The 20,755-nt window shown below is 39.3% G+C and overlaps 1 protein-coding gene across 4 annotated transcripts in view; it reads left to right on the top strand.

Moving 5' to 3' along the window:
• The window catches only part of EPHA4 (EPH receptor A4), a 135,986-nt gene that overhangs the window by 112,213 nt on the left and 3,018 nt on the right, over positions 1–20,755 (top strand). For 2 of the 4 annotated variants that reach the window (XM_006763385.2, XM_015563662.1), the window contains 8 exons: positions 1,845–1,958; positions 2,209–2,394; positions 6,319–6,380; positions 6,820–7,029; positions 8,915–9,064; positions 12,621–12,814; positions 16,336–16,491; positions 16,843–17,776. In XM_006763385.2, the coding sequence (XP_006763448.1) occupies positions 1,845–1,958; positions 2,209–2,394; positions 6,319–6,380; positions 6,820–7,029; positions 8,915–9,064; positions 12,621–12,814; positions 16,336–16,491; positions 16,843–16,957 (1,187 nt within the window). In that variant the 3' untranslated portion in view covers positions 16,958–17,776. Of the gene's footprint in view, positions 1–1,844; positions 1,959–2,208; positions 2,395–6,318; positions 6,381–6,819; positions 7,030–8,914; positions 9,065–12,620; positions 12,815–16,335; positions 16,521–16,842; positions 17,777–17,938; positions 18,018–20,755 lie in introns of all 4 variants that reach the window. The other 2 variants (XM_006763386.2, XM_006763387.2) reach the window with 2 other exon arrangements.

Here is a 20,755-nt window from a genome sequence, read left to right as displayed (position 1 = left end):
CAAGGGGCCGCAGTTTGCCAACCACTGGTCTAGCTGGCTCATTTTTGTAGTTGGGTGGCAATGAACAAGTAACAAATATTTTTTCAAGTTTGAAGGTAACAATTTTGGAGAAGGAATAAGGAATTGAGCTGTAATTGCTATACCTCCTCTTCCCCCCAATATGTAGAATTCAGGACCATCAATATTTCTTTAGTGGATTCTACTTCTTTTGATCCAAAAGGGATCAATGAATAAATTCAAAGAATTGGCTCTAGAATGACTTGAGGAAGAGACAAGACTCTTAAGTGGACAGAGGTTGATAACCCTTCAGGAACACTGTTCATTAGAAACTCTGAGATGATAGCACAGTGCTCTTCATCTGCACTGGCCAATATGTTAGCCAACAGCCACATGTACTGTTGGATACTTGAAAAGTACCTAGTGTGAAGGAGGAAGTAAATTGTAAATTTTATTGCATTTTAACTAATGAACATTTAAATAGCAACATGTGGCTAATAGGTCCCCTATTAGACAGCACCAGGAGGTAAAAAGAAGAGAGAGGCTAGCAGTAGGAAGAATAATCTTGAGAAAGATTTTCTTGGGTGGAGTATCTAAAGCAGGGGTGGGCAAACTTTTTGACTCGAGGGCCACAATGAGTTCTTAAACCGGACCGGAGAGCCGGAACAAAAACATGGATGGAGTGTTTGTGTGAACTAATACAAATTCAAAGTAAACATCATTACATAAAAGGGTTTACATAAAAGGGTACGGTCTTTTTTTTTTTTTAGTTTTATTCATTTCAAACAGGCCGGATCCAGCAAGCGGGCCATAGTTTGCCCACGGCTGCTCTAAAGTCATAAAGGCTATGTAGGGCTTGACAACATTTTATTATTTACCTTGTTTTCTTAAACATTTTTTAATTTGCACGATGTATATATTTTTAAAAACAAAAATGTAATTTTTCTGTGAGAAGGACAAGACTGACAGGCCCAAAAAATCAAAGGGATTGGGGCATTCATTGTCTTATACCCTCTCAGTGCCCCAAAGCCCCAGGAGCTCAGGCAGGGGAAGGAGAGGTGTGAATGCCAGCAGAAAGTTCGCAGGAATTATAGTGCATCCCCCTGTGGTTCCAGAGGTCACATTCTGAATTTTTTTGCAAGTGGCTGTGGGATATGGCTAAATTACACTTTCCGGTATTCAAACCATTCACAGTTAGGCTACATTTCCTTAGCTAAAGCTTCCAGGTGAACTTCAATGTCTTTACTTTTTCCCAAAACAGAAAAAAAGTGGAGATCCAATGGAGAGGCTATATATTCTCAAATCACTTTGTTGAGATTATCCCTCTTGTCCATTTTAACCTAGGTTTAATCTTACTTTGTTAATTGTTGGTCACATATTTAATTAGTCCAGATATTGGGCAAAAGGGTGACACCATGTAGACAAGGCCAGTTGAAAAAGAAAGTTCTTATTATCTCACTAAAGGAGGATAGCTGGACATGGTGGGTAGGATAAGGACAACTGATGAGGAAACAATATTCAGCTAACACATTCCAAATTTCCATATAGAACTCTCATTTTCTCCCTGGGATGAGTTGTGTGTGTGTTTTTTTTTTTTTTTAAATTTGTCCTTGAAGTGTGAAGATATTTCAGGAAGTCAGGAGACCTGCAGCCTCTTAAGTAGTTAACGATTCTTTGTTTACCCACTAATGACAACCAGAGCAAGAATTTAAACATTGTCATATGTCTACACCAAGTCTGTTTTATCGTGCTAAGAAAACGTTCCCTGTGCTAAGTGTTTGTAGACTGAAGTTTATTAGTGGCTCCTGAGAAGTGTTTGGTCACTGTATCATGTGTCTATTACTTAGGTGTTAGAACTTATGTGGATCCCTTTACATACGAGGATCCCAACCAAGCAGTTAGAGAATTTGCCAAAGAAATCGACGCATCCTGCATTAAGATAGAAAAAGTCATAGGAGTTGGTAAGTGTCTGTCTAATAAACCTATTTTCTTTGTGGGTATTAAATATCCACATATGATTATATAAATGCATATGGGTGCATTGTGCGTACATGTCTATATGTAAATATCTGTGAACATGACATTTCCTGGCTTTATGTAAAACACTAACACTGTGCCTGGCGGGTAATAAGCACTCAACAAATGTTTGCCATTACTCTTTCATCTTGAATGTGTTTCTGGTCCACAGTCAATTCTTTTTCTCTCCCAAAGGTGAATTTGGTGAAGTCTGCAGTGGGCGTCTCAAAGTGCCTGGCAAGAGAGAGATCTGTGTGGCCATTAAGACGCTGAAAGCCGGTTATACAGACAAACAGAGGAGAGACTTCCTGAGTGAGGCCAGCATCATGGGACAGTTTGACCACCCGAATATAATTCACATGGAAGGCGTCGTCACCAAATGTATGCGGGTCACTCCCTTTACAAAGCCAAGTTAGAAGTTCCTGGCAAATTAAACACACATTTCTTTCCAGGGAAATGACAGATGGGGCAGCCCCACTGATTGCTAATAGGAGGAAATCAGTGCAGGACAAGTCATTAATCTTGTAGTCAGCTCTAAATGGGTCTATGGTTTAGGCTGATACTACTCTTTCCAAGGCAGCTTGTGTGAGATTTTAGGGAAATTAATATTGCAGATTTTTGGTATGCCTTGCCATCTTTCAGATCTTTGCTAGACCCAACTGACTGTCACAAGGTAGGCACAAGCAGATGGTAAGCACAATAAATTTTAAGTACTTTTCATATAAAACACAACAAAAACCTCGCCACACCTTGTGCTCAAGGCTTCAGTTCCAGATGCGGGGAGTGGATCTTGGGAATCTTTATTAGGCTGGGGGATTTGCTTGTCTGCTCTGCCTGATTTATGGCTGCTGCAGTTCAGCACCCAGTTACAGTAACACCTGGTTGAACTTTCCTTTTTTAGCCCATTAGCATTCCCTGAGCCTGCGAACCACGCTTCAGTTAAAACACAACACAGCTCCACAGATGTATTTTACAAAGCAAACCCTGAATGCATTGGTGAGGCTGGCTAAGACCAACTTATAAAATGCCACATGGACAACGCAGCTGAAGTGGTTATTACTGAAGGTGGCTCTGTTCCAGGAGCCTTAGTACCTCCTACAGTTCCTACAAGTCAAGGATCCTGTAAGCCTGGGACTATGGCTCCGGGAAGCCCAGGGTGCCTCTTACTTGATTCGAGGTGCCTGTGAAATGCATCCTCAGACATCGTGTCTAAAGTGGCTGCTCCAACAGGTGAAGGAAAGGAGGGAGGGTTGGTTAAAGATTAAACATTGGACATTAGACCTGAGGTCAAGGGGGAGGTCTGACACAGGGCATAAAATCTTTAAGAAGAGAAAAAGAGGTTACTAAAAAGTGAGAAAGTATACACTAGTTCAGAGGTCCCCACACTTAAACATGCATCAGAATCCTGAAAAACGTGTCAAATCAGTTTCCTGAACCTTGTCCTCAGGTGGGGTGAGGTCCAAGAGTTCAAATTTCAAGCTGTAAGATAATCCAAAGGTGCATGCGGTTCCTGGGACCACACTTCGAAAACCTACGTTTAGCCCAGTGACCTAGGATTTACACGCTGGCTAAGCAGGTGGCCTTGACTCGTTCAATATTTCAGTTTCCTCATCTGTAAAATAGAGATAACATAGAACTTGCCTTACAAGGTTATTTTATGTATTATTTAGGGTGGTTAGCATAATGCTTGGCACATAAAAAAACAAAACAAACTCTAAGTGTTAGCTGGTGTTATCGTGTCTTAAGAAGTACATTTTTTCCCATCTTCAGAATTCTTCAGAAAAAGGATCTTTAGGGAGAAGGATATACAGTTTTTCCACCTAAGGTGAAAGCTATAATTAGCATAGAATAGCTCTATTTGCTTTTTAAGATTAGTTTTACAGACAGGATATTTTTCTGTTGCCTGTGGCCTTAGGGGCTGTCCAGAGTCCTTCACTACTTTAATTAAAAGATAACATTCCGTCTAAATACTTCTGCAGGTCCAGTTTCTCAAAAGGAGGCTCTGTCCAGCTTGGGGTGTTTTTCCTGCGGCAGACAGTGATTTTCACAGCACCTCTGTAGAAGGGAGAAGAAACAGGGGATCTTTGTGTGAAAGTCCCACCGTGCCTCTAAAACCCACAGCTATTACAGCTGTAACTGTTATAAACGACTGGGTGCATTTGCATAATGCAGTTGTCACTGAATTAAAATGATTTAAAATTTCCACCAGAGGCGCTGTCCCCTCCCCCCACCTCTCCCCTAGCCACCCGCATCCCCCTCTGTTCCAGAGAAGGACCCACTTCCACCCATGAGCCCAGCCTAGGCCAATTTTATAAGTCCCTTTGCTTCTGCAGATATTCATCTTTATTTCTCTTGTAGAGCTCATAAAGATTCTGACAAATGGATACTGTTAATAAGCAGAAAAAGGAATGTACAAAAATTCTGAAGATGGTGCCAAACAGTCGGACTAGGGAGGTGTGAGGGTGAAAAGGTGGCCTGGAAGAGTGTGAATTCATTACCAGCAGTTACTTGAGTAACTTTTTAAATTGACAAGGAGACTATAAATTCTCCCCACGACCCACCCCCCCTGTCTTTTGGATGCTCCACTCTTCTCCGGCATCTCCAGAGGGTCTGGTGAAATGGAAGTAGGTGTTAATGCTCCACCAGGGGGGTCACCCTTTCTCATGAGTTGACAAAGTATCTTTTGATTGAGGCAGGTTAATTAAAACTCATTTAGATGCATTTGTGTCTATCTGGAAGACTGGGGTCACAGATGTAGAGGGTAAATGAAGCTAAGAACTAAGAGCTTCCTGTTTAAATTGATGGCGAGTGGAGAGGTAGACAAGGACCACCCTCACCCTCTCCAGCCAAGGGGAGAGACTGGAAGTGGTTTGACTCATCCTTCAGTCTTCACCACGATTCCTGCTTTTTCTGCCAGCTTTCATTCATCACTTGAAAGTAAAATCTCCAGGGTATTGGTTTCTAATCGAAAATGTTTGCTTCAGAAAGATTTCTTAGACAGGACACCAAAAACACAATCAAAAAAACAAATTGATAAATTGTACTTTGTTGAAATTAAAAATATCTGTTCTTCAAAATGGTTGCCTCTGAAAAAAGATGTGCCCTTTTCCCCTCACCAGAACAGTCTACTCTGATAGGGGTTCTGGGTGGGAAATGTATTTGTATAGAATAATTTTGGGTGCTTTTCAGCAGTGACGTATCCCAGCCCATTTTCCCTAAGTCCAAACAGTCCACAATTACATCAATGAAAGTGTGAATATTTTTGATTTATTATCAAACTAACATTTTATTTTCCTCTCAGGGAATCTTTTATGTTCTCTTTCCTCTAAAGCTTCCCTTAGTAAAATATTGAGGATTTATGCACCTCCTCCCTCCCCACTCCCACAAATCCCCTTTAGAAAAAAAGAATTTCAGACCTTGAGTCCATTGCCAGCGATTAAGAAACTAAAGAATGGTTCTAATTTCCTAAGGTTCTCAGAAAGAAAACTAAGGTGAAATAAAAATGGTGTTTCCCTACTTCCCCAAACCTTAACATGATTTTGATTTCTTTTTGCCAAAAACAGAGAGAGAGAGGATGGAGTGGAGAGCAAGAATGTTCTAGTACTGAATTAAGAATGTTGTCTAGGATAAAATAATTTAATGAGCTTTTTCTGTGATTTTGTTGTTGCTGATGTTGGTGGCTTAAGGAAACAAATAGAATAAGTTTATTTATAGAAAGGGAACGAGAGACAAAAGGATACAACCCCTAATCTGAGCAAGGAGAAGAAAGAAGTTAATATTCATACTTGATCTTTAAGATGTGTCTGAGCAATGAAGTCATCAACATAGCTACTGCTTTCTGAAACTTGGGTTTCTCGAAATAAGTAAAAAAAAAAAAAAAAGTGTCTCTGTCCATTGATTCCTTTAGTATCACACAAGTGGTTCTTCTGGGGACAAAATTAATTAATTATCCTAAAGATTTTTTTTTTCCGCCTTTAAACAGGCCTGCTCATTTATCTTCTTCCCCTTTGGCTTGAGAGAGCAATTATCCATTCATGTGCTCCCTGGGTACCAGAGGCCACTTTAGTTAAAGACCTTGTCAACAAGCCATGCGAAGGGTTAACCTTCCAGATGGAACTTAAACCTGCTCGTCTTTTTAATATTTCATTCTAGCTTTCCACAGCTGAGGCATAAGCTTGGCTTGTTTTAATTAAATTAGATCACACAAGACAGGTGTCTTGGCAGTAAAATTGTGCACAGCCCATTTTTATCTCATTAACTGCAGTGCTCATCAAGGGTTTGTGTTTTTCTTTCTCAAAACTCTAGGTAAACCAGTGATGATCATAACAGAGTACATGGAGAATGGCTCTTTGGATGCATTCCTGAGGGTATGTGACTGCTTTATATTAAACCCAAGAATGTTGGTATTCAGGAAACTCTTACAGACTCCTTGCATCCATTGTATTTGGTGGCATATCTTAATGGGGCCAAGGAAGAAGGGGAGAAATAGAGAATGATGTGATTTTTAAAGACTATTAGATAATCCATGTATTTGATTTATTCTTCTACTGTGAATAAACTCTGTTTGAGTCTTAGATTCCTTACAGTTGGATAATTTCCATCTGTCACAGGAAGCAAACACAGCTTCTCGGATATACTCACTTTACTAGTGAATTAGTGACTTTGGTCAAAAAGGCCCAGAAATAATGTTGAATTTGATTGCATACTGAATACAGCTATCAAAAAAGATTCAAGTAATAGAAATGCTTGGTAAACATTAATTTGGCCTAAAGCTAATGAGATTGTCCCCCCTTCCTTTATATGCAGAAGAATGACGGCAGATTCACTGTCATTCAGCTGGTGGGCATGCTTCGTGGCATTGGGTCTGGGATGAAGTACTTATCTGATATGAGCTATGTGCATCGAGATCTGGCTGCACGGAACATTCTGGTAAATAGCAACTTGGTCTGCAAAGTGTCCGATTTTGGCATGTCCCGAGTACTTGAGGATGATCCGGAAGCAGCTTATACCACAAGGGTAAGGAGGATTTGCAACCTCTGGGTTTTCACTCTGATGAAACTATCTCACTCTGCTTGCTTTGATGCTTAAGTCCTCTGTGATTACAATAGGCTCATCATCCTTCAGAGCCTCTTCAGAGCCATGCATCCAATTTTCTACCATGTTTCCTAGACAGGGATTTTGAAAGTCTCTATATGTGCAACCACTTTACAAAGCCACAAAGTAGCCCTTCACTTATTGTATTTTTTTTACACTTAATTTTTCTTCCCCTCCCTCCCTCCCTCCCTTCCTCCCACCCTTCCTGCTTTCTTTATTTTATTTTATTTTTTAGGTTTTCTATTTGGTTCTTTTTTATTATTAAAAATAAGCTTATTTTAAACAGCACAGAGCATTGTTCCTAGCTGTTTGACTACCAGCTCTGAGAGTGTATATACAGGATTTATAAAGCATTTACACTATGCAGGGTTTTCCAGTATCTAATGGCCTTCATTTTACTACTGGTAGATAAGCCAGGATTAGAGGGCAGTTAAGAGTTATCAGTATACAGTTAATGGCTGTGCTATCTTAGCTGGACCATCAGAATATAAGATACTAATGGAATAAGCACAGAATCATAAAAGTTATTGGCCATTAGGGCTGACACTGTTAAAATCAACATGAAGCAGACAGTTACCAGGCATATAATGCTTACATTTTGCATCTGCAGTCCTAAGCATTGGACTTTTTTTTGTTTGTTGTCTGTTTGGTTATTGTTTTTTCTTGTATTGTTCAGTTTCTTTGGTTCTAGTTTTGATTCTTACATATATCTTCTTTTGAATTCCAAGTGCATTCATTTAGGAAATAATGCATCTTTGTGAATATTGGGGATCTTTTATTTTGTCCCAGTAGTTAGAGAGAGAGAAATTAGAGGAGCCATCTAGAATGATGCATTTACATAGATAAAACCTTAGCCAAATATTTAAGGAAGGCAGAGGCAGCCCAAGTGTCCTGTATGTCACACTTTTAAATGTGATGCACTAAGTTTTCAGAGTAAATGACAGTGAATCAGTGCAATTGCCAATACAATATATGTCCTGTTTATAGTAGCCCTAATAAAGCAAACTTTTAAATGATGGCCTCTTGAACAGCTTAAGGGTATGAATTCAAGTTGAATTAATTTCCCCAGATGGAACTCTAGGAAATATGAAACTGTATTAAAAAAGACATTTGGGGCAGTGAGGGGAGTGGGGCAAGGGGATAAAGCATTTTTAACAGTCAATTGCTTCACCAATTTTGCAGGTGTTTTCTTTTTTAATTAGATGGTAACCAAAATCCTGCCCTCACTTTATTAAAGTCGATAATGGCTCTAGCATCTGCCATTATTTGGCTTCCTCTAGGAGCCTATTTAGTGTTCTCTTCTAGCTGTGTTAGGCATGTTTCTCATACTGTGTAAGAGTAGGAAGAGAATGTGAATGATAAAAATTTTCATTTTAACTTCTTAGTTCATGATTTTAGGAGCAAAATTAAATATTGCCTTTGTGCTGCTGGGTGACAGAATTTAACAAGTCAAAAGGAATATCAGCTGCACATCTATTGCTATGCCATAGTTAACATATACCTCCTAAAACCTGAGATTCCTTTTCCTCTACAACATCTCCTCGAGCAGAGCTTAGATGATAGGTAGGCTTTTTAAAAATAATTAAACCGATTACTTGTTCACTTCCCTGTGACAAAAGAAAACATCTGAGGAAAACTGTCTCTACATGGAAGACTTTAGTTAAGATAAACAAATCTCTTGTTATTGTTTGAAGAGCTATCTCAGGAATGCTTTTGTCCTGCTTGGCAAACATTAAAGACATTCAGAATCACAAATGGCACATCAGTAAAGTACTTTGGGAATAACTTATGGCTCGAATGTTCATAGGGTGGCAAGATTCCTATCCGGTGGACTGCGCCAGAAGCAATTGCCTATCGCAAATTCACATCAGCAAGTGATGTATGGAGCTACGGAATCGTTATGTGGGAAGTGATGTCGTATGGAGAGAGGCCCTATTGGGATATGTCCAATCAAGACGTGAGTCTTTATGTTCTGAAATATATGCCTTAGCATTGAGATTCAGGAAGTTTCGCATTAGTGTATGATGGAGTGCATGTTGAGCTTGAAATGATACATTAAACTCAGGGTTTTTAATAAAAATGTGTCTAGTAATATAGTTAAACCTTATGGTGGTAGATTTCAAGGACCAAAATTACTATAGCCTAAGTGTTATCGTTTGGGAGATGGATCATATAGATAGATTTAGATAGATGCATAGAGTCGTGACATGGAGCAGTATTTGAACTTGGATAACTTCCAGATTCATACTGAAACAAAATTAAACTTCGAATTTGAAGAAAATGCAAGGATATATGAAAAACACACATTTCACATGTGATCAAATTGACATGAAAGGTTTATTTCGAGAAAACTAGTGAATATTTTAAAGCTGACAGAGTTGTAATTAGAGCTTGCCCCTTGAGGACTCTAAAATAAAGCTTCACTAAATGACCCTTTGTAAATTATGCACATCCCTTTAAATGTACCATCTGGACTACTTCGTAAGGGAGTATCCACAATGCCTGCAATTTCAGTAAAGCATTCAATAATGACACTAATAAGATTCCAGAGTAATAGAATTTAATTACAAACATCTCCAGTGAGAAAGGGCCAAAAAAAGAAAAGAAAAAACCCTACAGCAGTGGGTTCCTAGAACACGTGTTTGCTAATTCTGGGAAGGTTTTAGTTCTTGGGTTAGAAGTCAGATCACAATAAAATGAACACTCTTTGAACTTTAAAAATTATTTTAATATATGAGGTAAAATATTAGCACAGAGTGTTTATAGATTCATGGTATTCAATATCAATAGAAATTATATTTTAGGAAAAGTCATCTTTTAAAAAATTCTCTCTGAGGTGGAATGTTACCTGACCATCTGTCATGTCCTGAAACACAGGGACTTGCACAGCCTTGACAATTCAATGAAGAGCCAGGTGTACTTAAGAAGCAGAATGCTGTTGCCTTATCAATAAAAGGATGTTCAGCGCAATAGAGAAGCTAATGAACTCCATGTCTAGTGGGGCAAAAAGAATTCCCTAACCAGATTAAGAGGAATGGTTGTGTTGACATTGGATTATCTGTAAATTGTGAAGGAAGGTTGGTAGCAGATGGGAGGAAAGACAGCTAGCATAACTGATAATTGCAAACTGGAAAAGGCTGTAGAGGTGAAGGGTGTGCAATCTATTGTTTGATGTGACTATGCTATTATGCATATAACTTCAAGTACCTTTCCTGTAGCAACATTTAGTTTAGGGTTAGAGATTTTTGGAGGGACAAGGACAAACAACCTAAGTGAGTAAGTGATGTGTGTATTTACTTATTTAATTATTTTATATTTAAACTTTCCCCCCCCTTTTTTTAATTGAAAGTCATGGCCAAATGCTCATAACAGCAGATTGTCTAAAGATGTTGTTAGTTTCCCTGCCCTAAGTATTTTTAGAACCTGTAGTCTTGATGGTTTCTATATTATATTAAAATCATTTTGGTTGTTTTAAATTTTTAATTTTCTGGCTTTATCCCTGAAAAACATCTGAAGCTGCTTTTCTCTGCAAATAACATTGATCTAGCATTCATGTGTATTTGTGTTCATGTTGGATTCTGTGTAGAACAGGAATCAATAGGAAATGTAACTGGAAAATTACTTTGCTGAGTAGAATTTGGCATATGGTGAATGAGTCAAAGTAGCTGTTGAAAATATGTCAAACTTATCAAGATTTTTGTTGGTTTTAATCCTCTGCCCTCCAAAACATTCAGCAGTAAACTGAGAAAATATGCTTTGCTAACCCACAAGTCATCTTGCAAGCTGGCAGTGGATAGGGAGCTAATGAAGGAGTATTAAACAGTCTGAGGGATTATAAGAAATTGTGTTACCCCGGCATTAGCCCGATGTTGCTTGCATTGTCATCAGTTCAATATAAAACATTTTCCTCAAATCTAGAGCCAACACCATGCACCTGGAAAGTTAAAAGAAAGTGAGGGAATCAATGTGATTACCTAAGGTGATTACTGGAAATAAGTAGAATGATGTTCAGTAAGATAGCATATAGAAGTCTACTTTAGGAGAACTAAATACATACTAATACAACAGGATGTTGGCCAAAAAAAAAAAAAAAAAAAAAAAAAAAAAAAAAAAAAAAAAAAAAAAAAAAAACAAATGGAGAAAGAAAGGATCACAGGGCTTAACAAATCACCAGATGATTGTTAGACTGAAACAGTGTGCTGGTTAAAAAGACAAGAAGTCATATTGGTATGTAGAAACTGTACCCAGCTGAACTGACCATGTTGTGTTGACGGCTAATTGTTCAGCAGCAAATAGACCCACCGCAGGGTGAATGCAGTGTGGTCATTGAGATGGCTACAGCCACTGGCCGTTTCCTTAGCAACTATCACTTTGGTGGGAAAGGGGCTGGAGTGGAAAGACTGATTTGAAACAAATAAAACTTTAAAAAATCCCCAAACAGGCAAAAGCACCTCCAGAATCTCATAGGATACCCATAAACAAAGTTTATGAGTCGCCAAGAAATTATGAAGTAATTCCCCTCTTTAAATTTGGCATGAGTCATGCTGTATTGCATTACTGGGATTTACGCCATGAAGAAGGGGGGTTTAGAGAAAAGTCAATAAGAAAAATAAGTAATACCTGTGAAGACAGATTAGGAAAATTAGAATTAGAAAAAAGACTGTTGAATGATTTATTTATGGCTCACTAGACAGCGAGACCACTCTGGGTAGTAAGACAATTACCATCTACATTATAACTTTTTTCCTTAGAATTGCCTGTGACCCCTTTAACATAGAAATGCCTAAAAGAAGATGAAAAATGTTTTAGTTGTCACTTTTAAAAAAATATGCTACACCTTTAACAGGGTCAAATGATAGCCAAATAAGATGAAGGAAGAGGTACAGAATTGGCATAATGGTGTATTTTGGTCTCCCAAAAGTAGAAAAGGCTGGGCATCTAGAAAGATTGAGAGGTGTGCTATTTCAGAGGTTGGCAGTGTCTTCTGGGTTGGGAGTCAGGGAGGTGGTCTCTGGTTTTGACCCATTAGCTGTCTGAGCAAGAAGATACAGGCTTAAAACGATGTAAAGAGACTTGCATTTTGAAGGGAGCTATTAATAATACTTCCTATGGGAGGCCTTTAACAAGGTTAGGATCTCTTTTTCCTAAGAGTATTTTGCAGATGCTTGGGAACAAAGTGAAGAAAGTCATTGCCCTGTGATAGCTGAGGGTCAGACCTACACCATTTACTGATCTAATTGGATTCTAATAACTGGAACATTGATGCATCTTCACTTGGGAGCTTCAGGTTGGCTTGGCCTGCCATTTGAGAACACCTCATAGCAACAGCAGGCTTGCCTACCCTGTTGCCAGCAATAGGCAGGCCCAGCTTGGCTTCTGTGAAGGAATTGGAGATGTTCCCATACTCATGCTTGCTGGAAGCTTAATGTGCAGGGAACTTGCCCATCAGGAGGGTGAACAGCTAACAACAGCTTGCCTGGCAGCTTAGCATATCATCCTGTTTTCTTCAATAGGTGATTAAAGCCATTGAGGAAGGCTATCGGCTGCCCCCTCCAATGGACTGTCCCATCTCACTCCACCAGCTGATGTTAGACTGCTGGCAGAAGGAGAGGAGTGACAGGCCTAAATTTGGGCAGATTGTCAACATGTTGGACAAACTCATCCGCAACCCCAGCAGCTTGAAGAGGACGGGAACCGAGAGCTCCAGGTGAGCCATGCTTACTTAATAGTGATGTATGAAAGAATACATTAGAGATGGCAGGCAAGTGGTGACTCACGTTAATTCCTGCCTCTTAATAAGAGGTCACTTCATAGCTCTCTGCATCTTGGGTGGTTTCTTCCTCAATTAGTGAAGTATTTATGGTAGTTCACTTTACCATTTTGAAGAGCCAAATAGCTGTCAGGCCTCAAGGAATAGTTAGAAAAACAAATTAAAAACAACAACACAGCAACAACAAAATAACTAAAGTGCTTATTTTATGATGTCGGACATGGACATTTTGAAAGAGGGATGAAATGTACTTTTGGAAGACATTCAGGTTGCTAGATGCCATATTTTGAAAAGGAAAAGGAATATTGTGTTTGTAAAAAGTAAGGATTAGAGGACAGCTCTCTGTGCACTGCAATTTTAAGTTGACTTATAAATAAAGTGTTAATTGTCACAAGAGATGCCTTAGGTTTCAGTTCTTAAAGTTTTTCTTTTATGAGTCTTCAAGAGTAGCAGGAAACAGGACCAGGATAGAAACTGATCAAGTTACAAAGCATGCAGACAAATGTTTGAGAAGGGTTTTAAAAACTACAGTGATTGCACCACCTGTAAAAGAGGTAGTTATTTCATTGGGAAGAGGAAATTGAAGTGTATCAGTCCAGAAAGAAGATAAAGATACTGCAAGTTCTGTAGTTCAATGGGAACTTTTTTTTCACGGGGTTGAGCTTTACTGGCTTACCGGCTCCATGGAAAAAAGTATAGACCATCTTTGTCAGTTAAATGATTTAAGAGACAGGCACAATAAGACCAAGTGGCTCAGGCATGCATACGGTGAGGCATCTATTCATTTCCAAGTCGGCATTTCTCAAAAGTGTCTCTTTCATCATGACCCCAAGATAAAAGCAGGACAGCCGAAACCGGTTTGGCTCAGTGGATAGAGCGTCGGCCTGTGGACTGAAGGGTCCCAGGTTCGATTCTGGCCAAGGGCATGTACCTGGGTTGCGGGCACATCCCCAGTAGGAGATGTGCAGGAAGCAGCTGATCGATATTTCTCTCTCATCGATGTTTCTAGCTCTCTATCTCTCTCCTTTCTTCTCTGTAAAAAATCAATAAAATATATTAAAAAAAAAAAGCAGGAGGACATTTTCTCCACGATATGCAAGCCCTTACTCTCTTGGCCCCCATTATGATGTTCTCCTCTAGTCTTTCTCCTGAAACTCTAGCCTAAATATTGCAGATGAGAAGGACTACACTTATTATTATAATGCATGAAAAAAAGAATTTGGAGCAAACAGCAGCGGTACCTTCTGTTCTCTTTTAGGCTTTCAGATCCTTTAGCATTGGCCACTATACAAAGAGCTCAGTGGTCAAGCTCTTCTGCAAAAACATCCAGCTGAATTCACATCTTTCTCCTGCCAGTTGGTAGCTATGTGACCTAAAACAAATCTAACATTTCTGGGCTAGTTTCTGTTCTTCTGTTCACTGTGAGGGTAAAAACAGACGGCTCTAAAGCCAAGTTTCCATGTAGCTGGCTTCTCCTATTTCTACATTAACCTCCAGCTTTTACATCTCCAGCTCCAGAGCCCATGTGTTATGTCTGAGAGTCCTGAAGCCAGTGCTTGGAACTTCTGATAGCGTAAACTATTTAACTATTGATATTCCATAATGTGTGCTTAGCACCAAAGTTCAGGAAAAAATGAGTTATTGGATATACTTTTCTCAATGCTAGTTTTTTTTCACTGATGGTACTTGAGTAGCTTTAATGCTTATCACCACTTGCTGATAATGGGGTGTAGTATATCATGATATGTTACTGAGCACAAAATTAGGCAAATGTCATGGTGTTCCACAGAGAGCCCAAAGACTTCCAGAACATACTTGAGAGTATCTATTGGAGTGTATTGATATGGAGTGAGGATATTTTCATCCTAAGGTCATTTTGACCTTCTCAGGCGCCTAGAGTTTACACGTTGCCTGTTAATGTTCTTGGCGTAAAGTTAGAAGCAAATGCAAACTGCTGCTCCTTGTTTGATATGAATATTTAAATTGACACACATTCAACACTGATATATAAAATTCTGAGTGTTAATATTTGTTATTGATTTGAAATTGGGGGAATAATTAAATCTTGATTATTCTTGTCATAAAAATATGTAGAATTTTACTTACAAAATTGGATATAATTGAAACAATGGACACAAAAGATAGGTCACAAAGGCAAGTTAATATCTGGGCTCAGAACTAACTGATAAAAGAAGTCTTTGTTAAAATATTTACATAAAAAAGAAGCAATGCAAATAAAAATGACTGGTAAAATTAAAATAAAGAATGGAATTGGATTAATTCTGCTATATAGTAAATGAATCAAGGCATTAGTTTGACTTAATTTTGTTTTTACAAGAAAAGAAAATTTTGGGTGAAAATTCAGTCATGATGATATACTTCTGATTTAAACACTTACATTCAGACAACATAGTCTCAGAATGAAAATCATGTCAAACTGTTAAGGTGAAATTCATTCCATAATTTCTGGAGAAAAGGGAACTTTAAGAAAATAAAACTTAAGTATCGGTGTTGCTATAGAGGTAATTACAGTAAGGGTGGTACAGACTACCCTGTGGAGGTCTACCTTGTGATTATTGCGTATTTTGATGATGAAGATAACTACGAGTCAGTTACTAAATACTTTCCATTAATAGGTGATTTATTATATATCAAAACTATGAAGAATGGCAGAATTCCTGCCTTGAACTATAGTCGTTCTTAACAATGACCTCATATCAAACACCTGGCCTGAGAAATGTGTAAACTAATAACTAAGTTAATAAAATGTGCTCAGATTTTGTGGAAATGATTATTTAGGAGCCCCTGTAAGGGAATACAGAAGCACATTCCACAGTCTAAACAGTGATCAAAGTGGCCATTCTTCCTTCCAGTCTTGGCATGCGTGCTGGTCAGGCATGGGTTGATTAAAGGGGATTAACTCCCTGCTGTCCCAAGTTTTTTTCGAATCCACCGAGACTGCCTGTAAACCTGGCTCGAAGCACGTTAGACTTGAACTCTTGCTGCTTTCTCCTTCCATCAAGTCTGGCAGACTGAAGCTCGGTTTTCCTTACTCATACTCCGCTAGGGTTTCCATAGTTGCTGCACTAAAGTCTACAATATCCAGTGCTGTCAGGGACTGGACTCTTTCTGCAAAGACAATCAATTTCAGCCACAAAGACTCCCCCAATCCTTACCCCAGGCTAGTATGCTAAAAACAAAACAAAACAACTGCTATGATTATTAACGCACTAAGAGGTTCATGTGAAACAAATGTGGGACATGAAATTAAGAACAAATTGGGCGATTGATACTTTTTTTAGAAGCTTTGTGAAATTGGGAGCAAAAATAATTACAGTGGCATTTGACGATGTTTACTCTTGGTGTTTTAGTTCCCCTTGTCTGTCTCGGGCAATTTGACTTCTGAGTCTTGCTGTTTCACTGATAGCTCTGTCTACAATTTCTTGTTCCATTTCCAGACCCAACACTGCCTTGTTGGATCCAAGCTCCCCTGAATTCTCCGCCGTGGTATCGGTGGGCGACTGGCTGCAGGCCATTAAAATGGACCGGTATAAGGATAATTTCACGGCTGCTGGTTATACCACACTAGAGGCTGTGGTGCACATGAACCAGGAGTAAGTACTCAGCGATGTAACACAAAAGGGTAAATCTAGATTTAATAGTATTTTCCTGTTTTTGCTTTGAGCTGCATAATCATCCTACCCATTTGACAAACACACACACACAACACTGGAATGCCTTTCATTTTGATTGAGTCTAATTTTACACAGCCTTTATAAAGCACCTACATTGTTGCATTAAATTGCTTAATTAAACATCTTAATACACCTGCCTTGTTGTGCTGTATGAATTGTGGCTGATTCAGATGTGTGTCTGCATGAAGCCCAGAAGAGAGTTTCTCAGCCCTCATAACGTTACTCTCCCTCTGTTTTCTCTCCCTCCCACCCCCCGCCACCCCTGTATAGCGACCTGGCACGAATTGGCATCACAGCTGTCACCCACCAGAATAAGATTTTGAGCAGCGTCCAGGCGATGCGAACCCAGATGCAGCAGATACACGGCAGGATGGTTCCCGTCTGAGCCAGTACTGAATAAACTCAAAACTCTTGAAATTAGTTTACCTCATCCATGCACTTTAATTGAAGAACTGCACTTTTTTTACTTCGTCTTCGCCCTCTGAAATTCAAAAACAAAAACAAAATCAAAAAAACTATCTGCAGTGTTGCTTGGTGTACAGAATGCTGGAAAATGGGGCTCACGGAAATGACCAGTGTCATTTGAATTCGACCTGGAACAAATTGTTTCTCAGAAGTACTGGGTCCATCGCCAGTTTGTAAAATACACATACCTGTGCAAATAGGACTCCGCCTCTGAGTTTTGATGCTGTACCTGCTGCCGGACACTGGGCTTTCTTGAGACATCCTGATCCTCACTCCATTTGGAATTACAACTGTAGTATTTTGTTTGTGGCATAAATGACAGCCCTCCTTCTTTCACTGGAATGTAGGGCATGCCCAGGAACATTTCTGAAGGACTCACTTGTGGCTATGAAGGCTTGGCTCATGCCAGGGGGAAGAACGCAGGTGAAAACCAGGTGGCTCATCAGTGTTGTTCCTCAAGGCTCAGGCCACCTGGTGGATTGTGATGCCATGAGGGGATGGAAAGAAAAAGAAAGTGGATTTAAAAATAAAAATAATAATAATAATAAACTCCAAGCACCCTACATCCCTGACTGGACAAACGAGGTCTGTTTCTTTGGGCCTGAGGCTGTGCCATAGAGTCGTATTTTGGGAGTCTACAAACTTACCGTAACTACCTTACGGATAATGGACTGTGACAATCTTGAATAGGGAATTTTCACACTTCCCTTCTTTAAAGAAGCAAACCCAAATCTCCAAGGTAAGGCAAACACAAAATGAAAAAAAAAAGCAATGAATTCTTCTCTGATGAAAACATCGTTTTTTGAAACTTGATCTTATTTGAAACATTGAGTAGAAAATAAGTTTTCAGGTCTGTCAGGTAGTTTGTGGTTCTTTCAGTATTTCAATCCTCTCTTCACAGCGGGAGAGAAGACCAAAACCAATATGGCTTCCCTACTGTTCTTCCAGGAAGAAGTGAAATAAGAGCCATATTTGATCAGGTACAAGCGGATGGACCTGTACTGCTGTGCTTTCTCTTATACAGGGTTCCTCTGGCCATTTGGTGCCCTTCATGACACACATACTTATTGAGCTTCTTCTGGGTACCAGGCAGTAACCTCAAACCTTGCTGGGTCATACACATGCCCCACTCTTTAGAGAGTTTGCTTCAGTTGAGAATCCTTTCCATTAGTCTTATTTTTATGTCCTGTTTGTAGTCCTTTTATCAAACAGAGTAGCAAGGGAGGATGTACCTAGATGTCAGTGGTGAGACTTGGAACTCACCTTGAGTTCCTCATTATCAGAAAGTTACCTAATAAAAAATGTGTAAGATGCTTCTATTTTAATCCTGGAATTTTCTTCTTGAAACATGTAAAATAAATAACTTTCTTCATTCCTAGAAGCCAACAGCCTAACTTTTTTTTGACTAGACAAATTTTAACTTTTTTGACTTCCATTGTTATCACTATTAAACAACAGCTTGGCTGATTTTAATAACCTATTTCCCTCTCCTTAGTTTTATCCTGAAAGCTATTTCTTATAGAGCAAAGAATGTTAAATTTGATGCTGTCAAATCATGACAGTTTAGTACAAAACCTTTTGCAACATGAGTTATAAAAGCTTTTCTGTTCAGAAAAAATATGAAATTTGTTCTTTAAACTGCTTCAACAATTTTTATTTCATCACCACTTTTGCTAAAGTCTGGGAGTTCTGGATATTCATGTTAAAAGTTGACAAATGTAGATAATGCAGATGGGGGTTTGTTTGCTTTTCAAAAAGTTTATATAGTTTTTTCTTTTAGCAAAGCTGTTGAGTATTTTATATTCAACTAGAGTCCTGGTGCACTGATTCATGTACTGGTGGGGTCCTCAGCCTGGCCTGTGGGGATTGGGCTGAAACCGATCTCTGTGTCTAGGGTGCAGGTGAAGCAGATTCGGGGCCAACAGTGCACCAGCAGCAACCTAACCCATGGCAGATTCCTCGAGGAATCAGGCTCCCTCCTTTACTGGTTAGAGCATCTGCCCCCTGGTGGTCATTGCATATCACAGCTACTGGTTGAATGGTTGAATGGTCACTTAGGTTTTTATATATATACTAGAGGCCTGATGCACAAAGATTCATGCAAGAATAGGCCTTCCTTCTCCTGGCTGCTGGCACGGGTTTCCCTCCGGCACCCAGGACCTGGGCCTTCACTCTGGCCACCGCCTCCCACCTTCGCTCCTGGGCCAGGTGCTGCCTCCCTCCTTTACTCCGGGGCCAGCCGATGCCTCCCACCTTTGCTCCAGGGCTGGGATCCACCTCCCGCCTTCGCTCCAGGGCTGGGATCCATCTTCCACCTTTGCTCTGGGCCAGCCGCATCCATTTTTGTTGTGTTAATTTGCATATTCCCTCCTTATTGGCTGTGGGAACTACCATCTTTGTCGCAAAGTGACAGTCAATTTGCATATTCATCTTTATTAGATAGGATAGATCTTCGCAGACGAATTCAGATAAGACAGCATTATGGCATTATCTTATAAGTAAAAAGAGAACAATACTTGCCCTGGCCAGTTTGGCTAAGTGGATAGAGCATTGGCCTGTGGACCAAAGGGTCCCAGGTTTGATTCTGGTCAAGAGCATGTACCTTGGTTGCAGGCTCCTCCCCGACAACCTGGGCTCTGGTTGGGGCTTTTGCAAGAGGCAACCAATCGATGTGTTTCTCTCACATCACTGTTTCTCTCTGTCTTTCCCTCTCTCCTCCACTCTCCCTAAAAATCAATGGAAAAATATCCTTGGGTGAGGAGTAACAAAACAAACAAACAAACAAACAAAAAATAGGCCAGAGAGAAAGAGAACATTGTCTTGCATATATTGAATAATTAAAATGTTTTGCTTTCTTAAATTCAAGAACTTAAGACCTGAAATATTTTTCTAAACATTGAACATACTCAAAGCAGAATATTTTAAAGGAGAGAATGTCAATTCTAATATATTCTATGCTAGTAGAATAAAATACCTACTTTCTCAGTAGGTATCTCTTTAAATGAAATTATTGGACAGGGATTGAAAGAAAGGTGTATGAGACTTTCATTCAAAGGTTGCCTTCTGAATCTTAATTTTGATACATGACAGATTTAGAATGCAGGCCAGTGGAAAAGCCAACAGAGGACTTTCCAAGTGTCTAAAATCATATCCAGTAGCAATAAGAGTGTTAATGCCAGGACTTCCACAAAGTTACACATTTTAGAAGAGCAATGTGAGCACAATAGAAGGGTTGCATTGTTTCCCAGGGTGTGGAGCCAGACTCTGGCATGCAGACAGCTATGGATTCTAAAGCCAACTGAGATGTTGACACTGGGAAATGCACTCCATGTTTCTTTATAACTCAGTTCCTCCACCTGTGAATTACAGATAATGACACTTTAATAATAACTCCTTTCCTAGCATGTGCTATTGTAAGTGTATATAAAATACTCTTACATGGGACACACTGAACTTCACATAAGAGAAGTGTACCAAGTGTTATTCATCCATCTTTCACTGTGAATCCACATGTTTTATTGTGACACATCAGAGTGGAGTGAAATGAAGTTTAGTGGTAGGGAGCCATGCAGATGAAGCTTCTTCACTTTATATGGTTTTATAGTGTTTGGGGGTAAATGTATATCTATACAAAAAGTGGTAGACCTATTAAATTATTCCTGTTCCTGTGTTATTTAGCTTTAGAAATTCATGGAATTTTTTTTTTAAATGGAAAGGG

The sequence above is a fragment of the Myotis davidii genome, unplaced genomic scaffold (assembly GCF_000327345.1).
Source record: "Myotis davidii unplaced genomic scaffold, ASM32734v1 scaffold575, whole genome shotgun sequence".
NCBI lineage: Eukaryota > Metazoa > Chordata > Mammalia > Chiroptera > Vespertilionidae > Myotis > Myotis davidii.
Note: the sequence above shows the minus strand (reverse complement) of the source record. Positions and strands in the feature narration are given on the sequence as shown.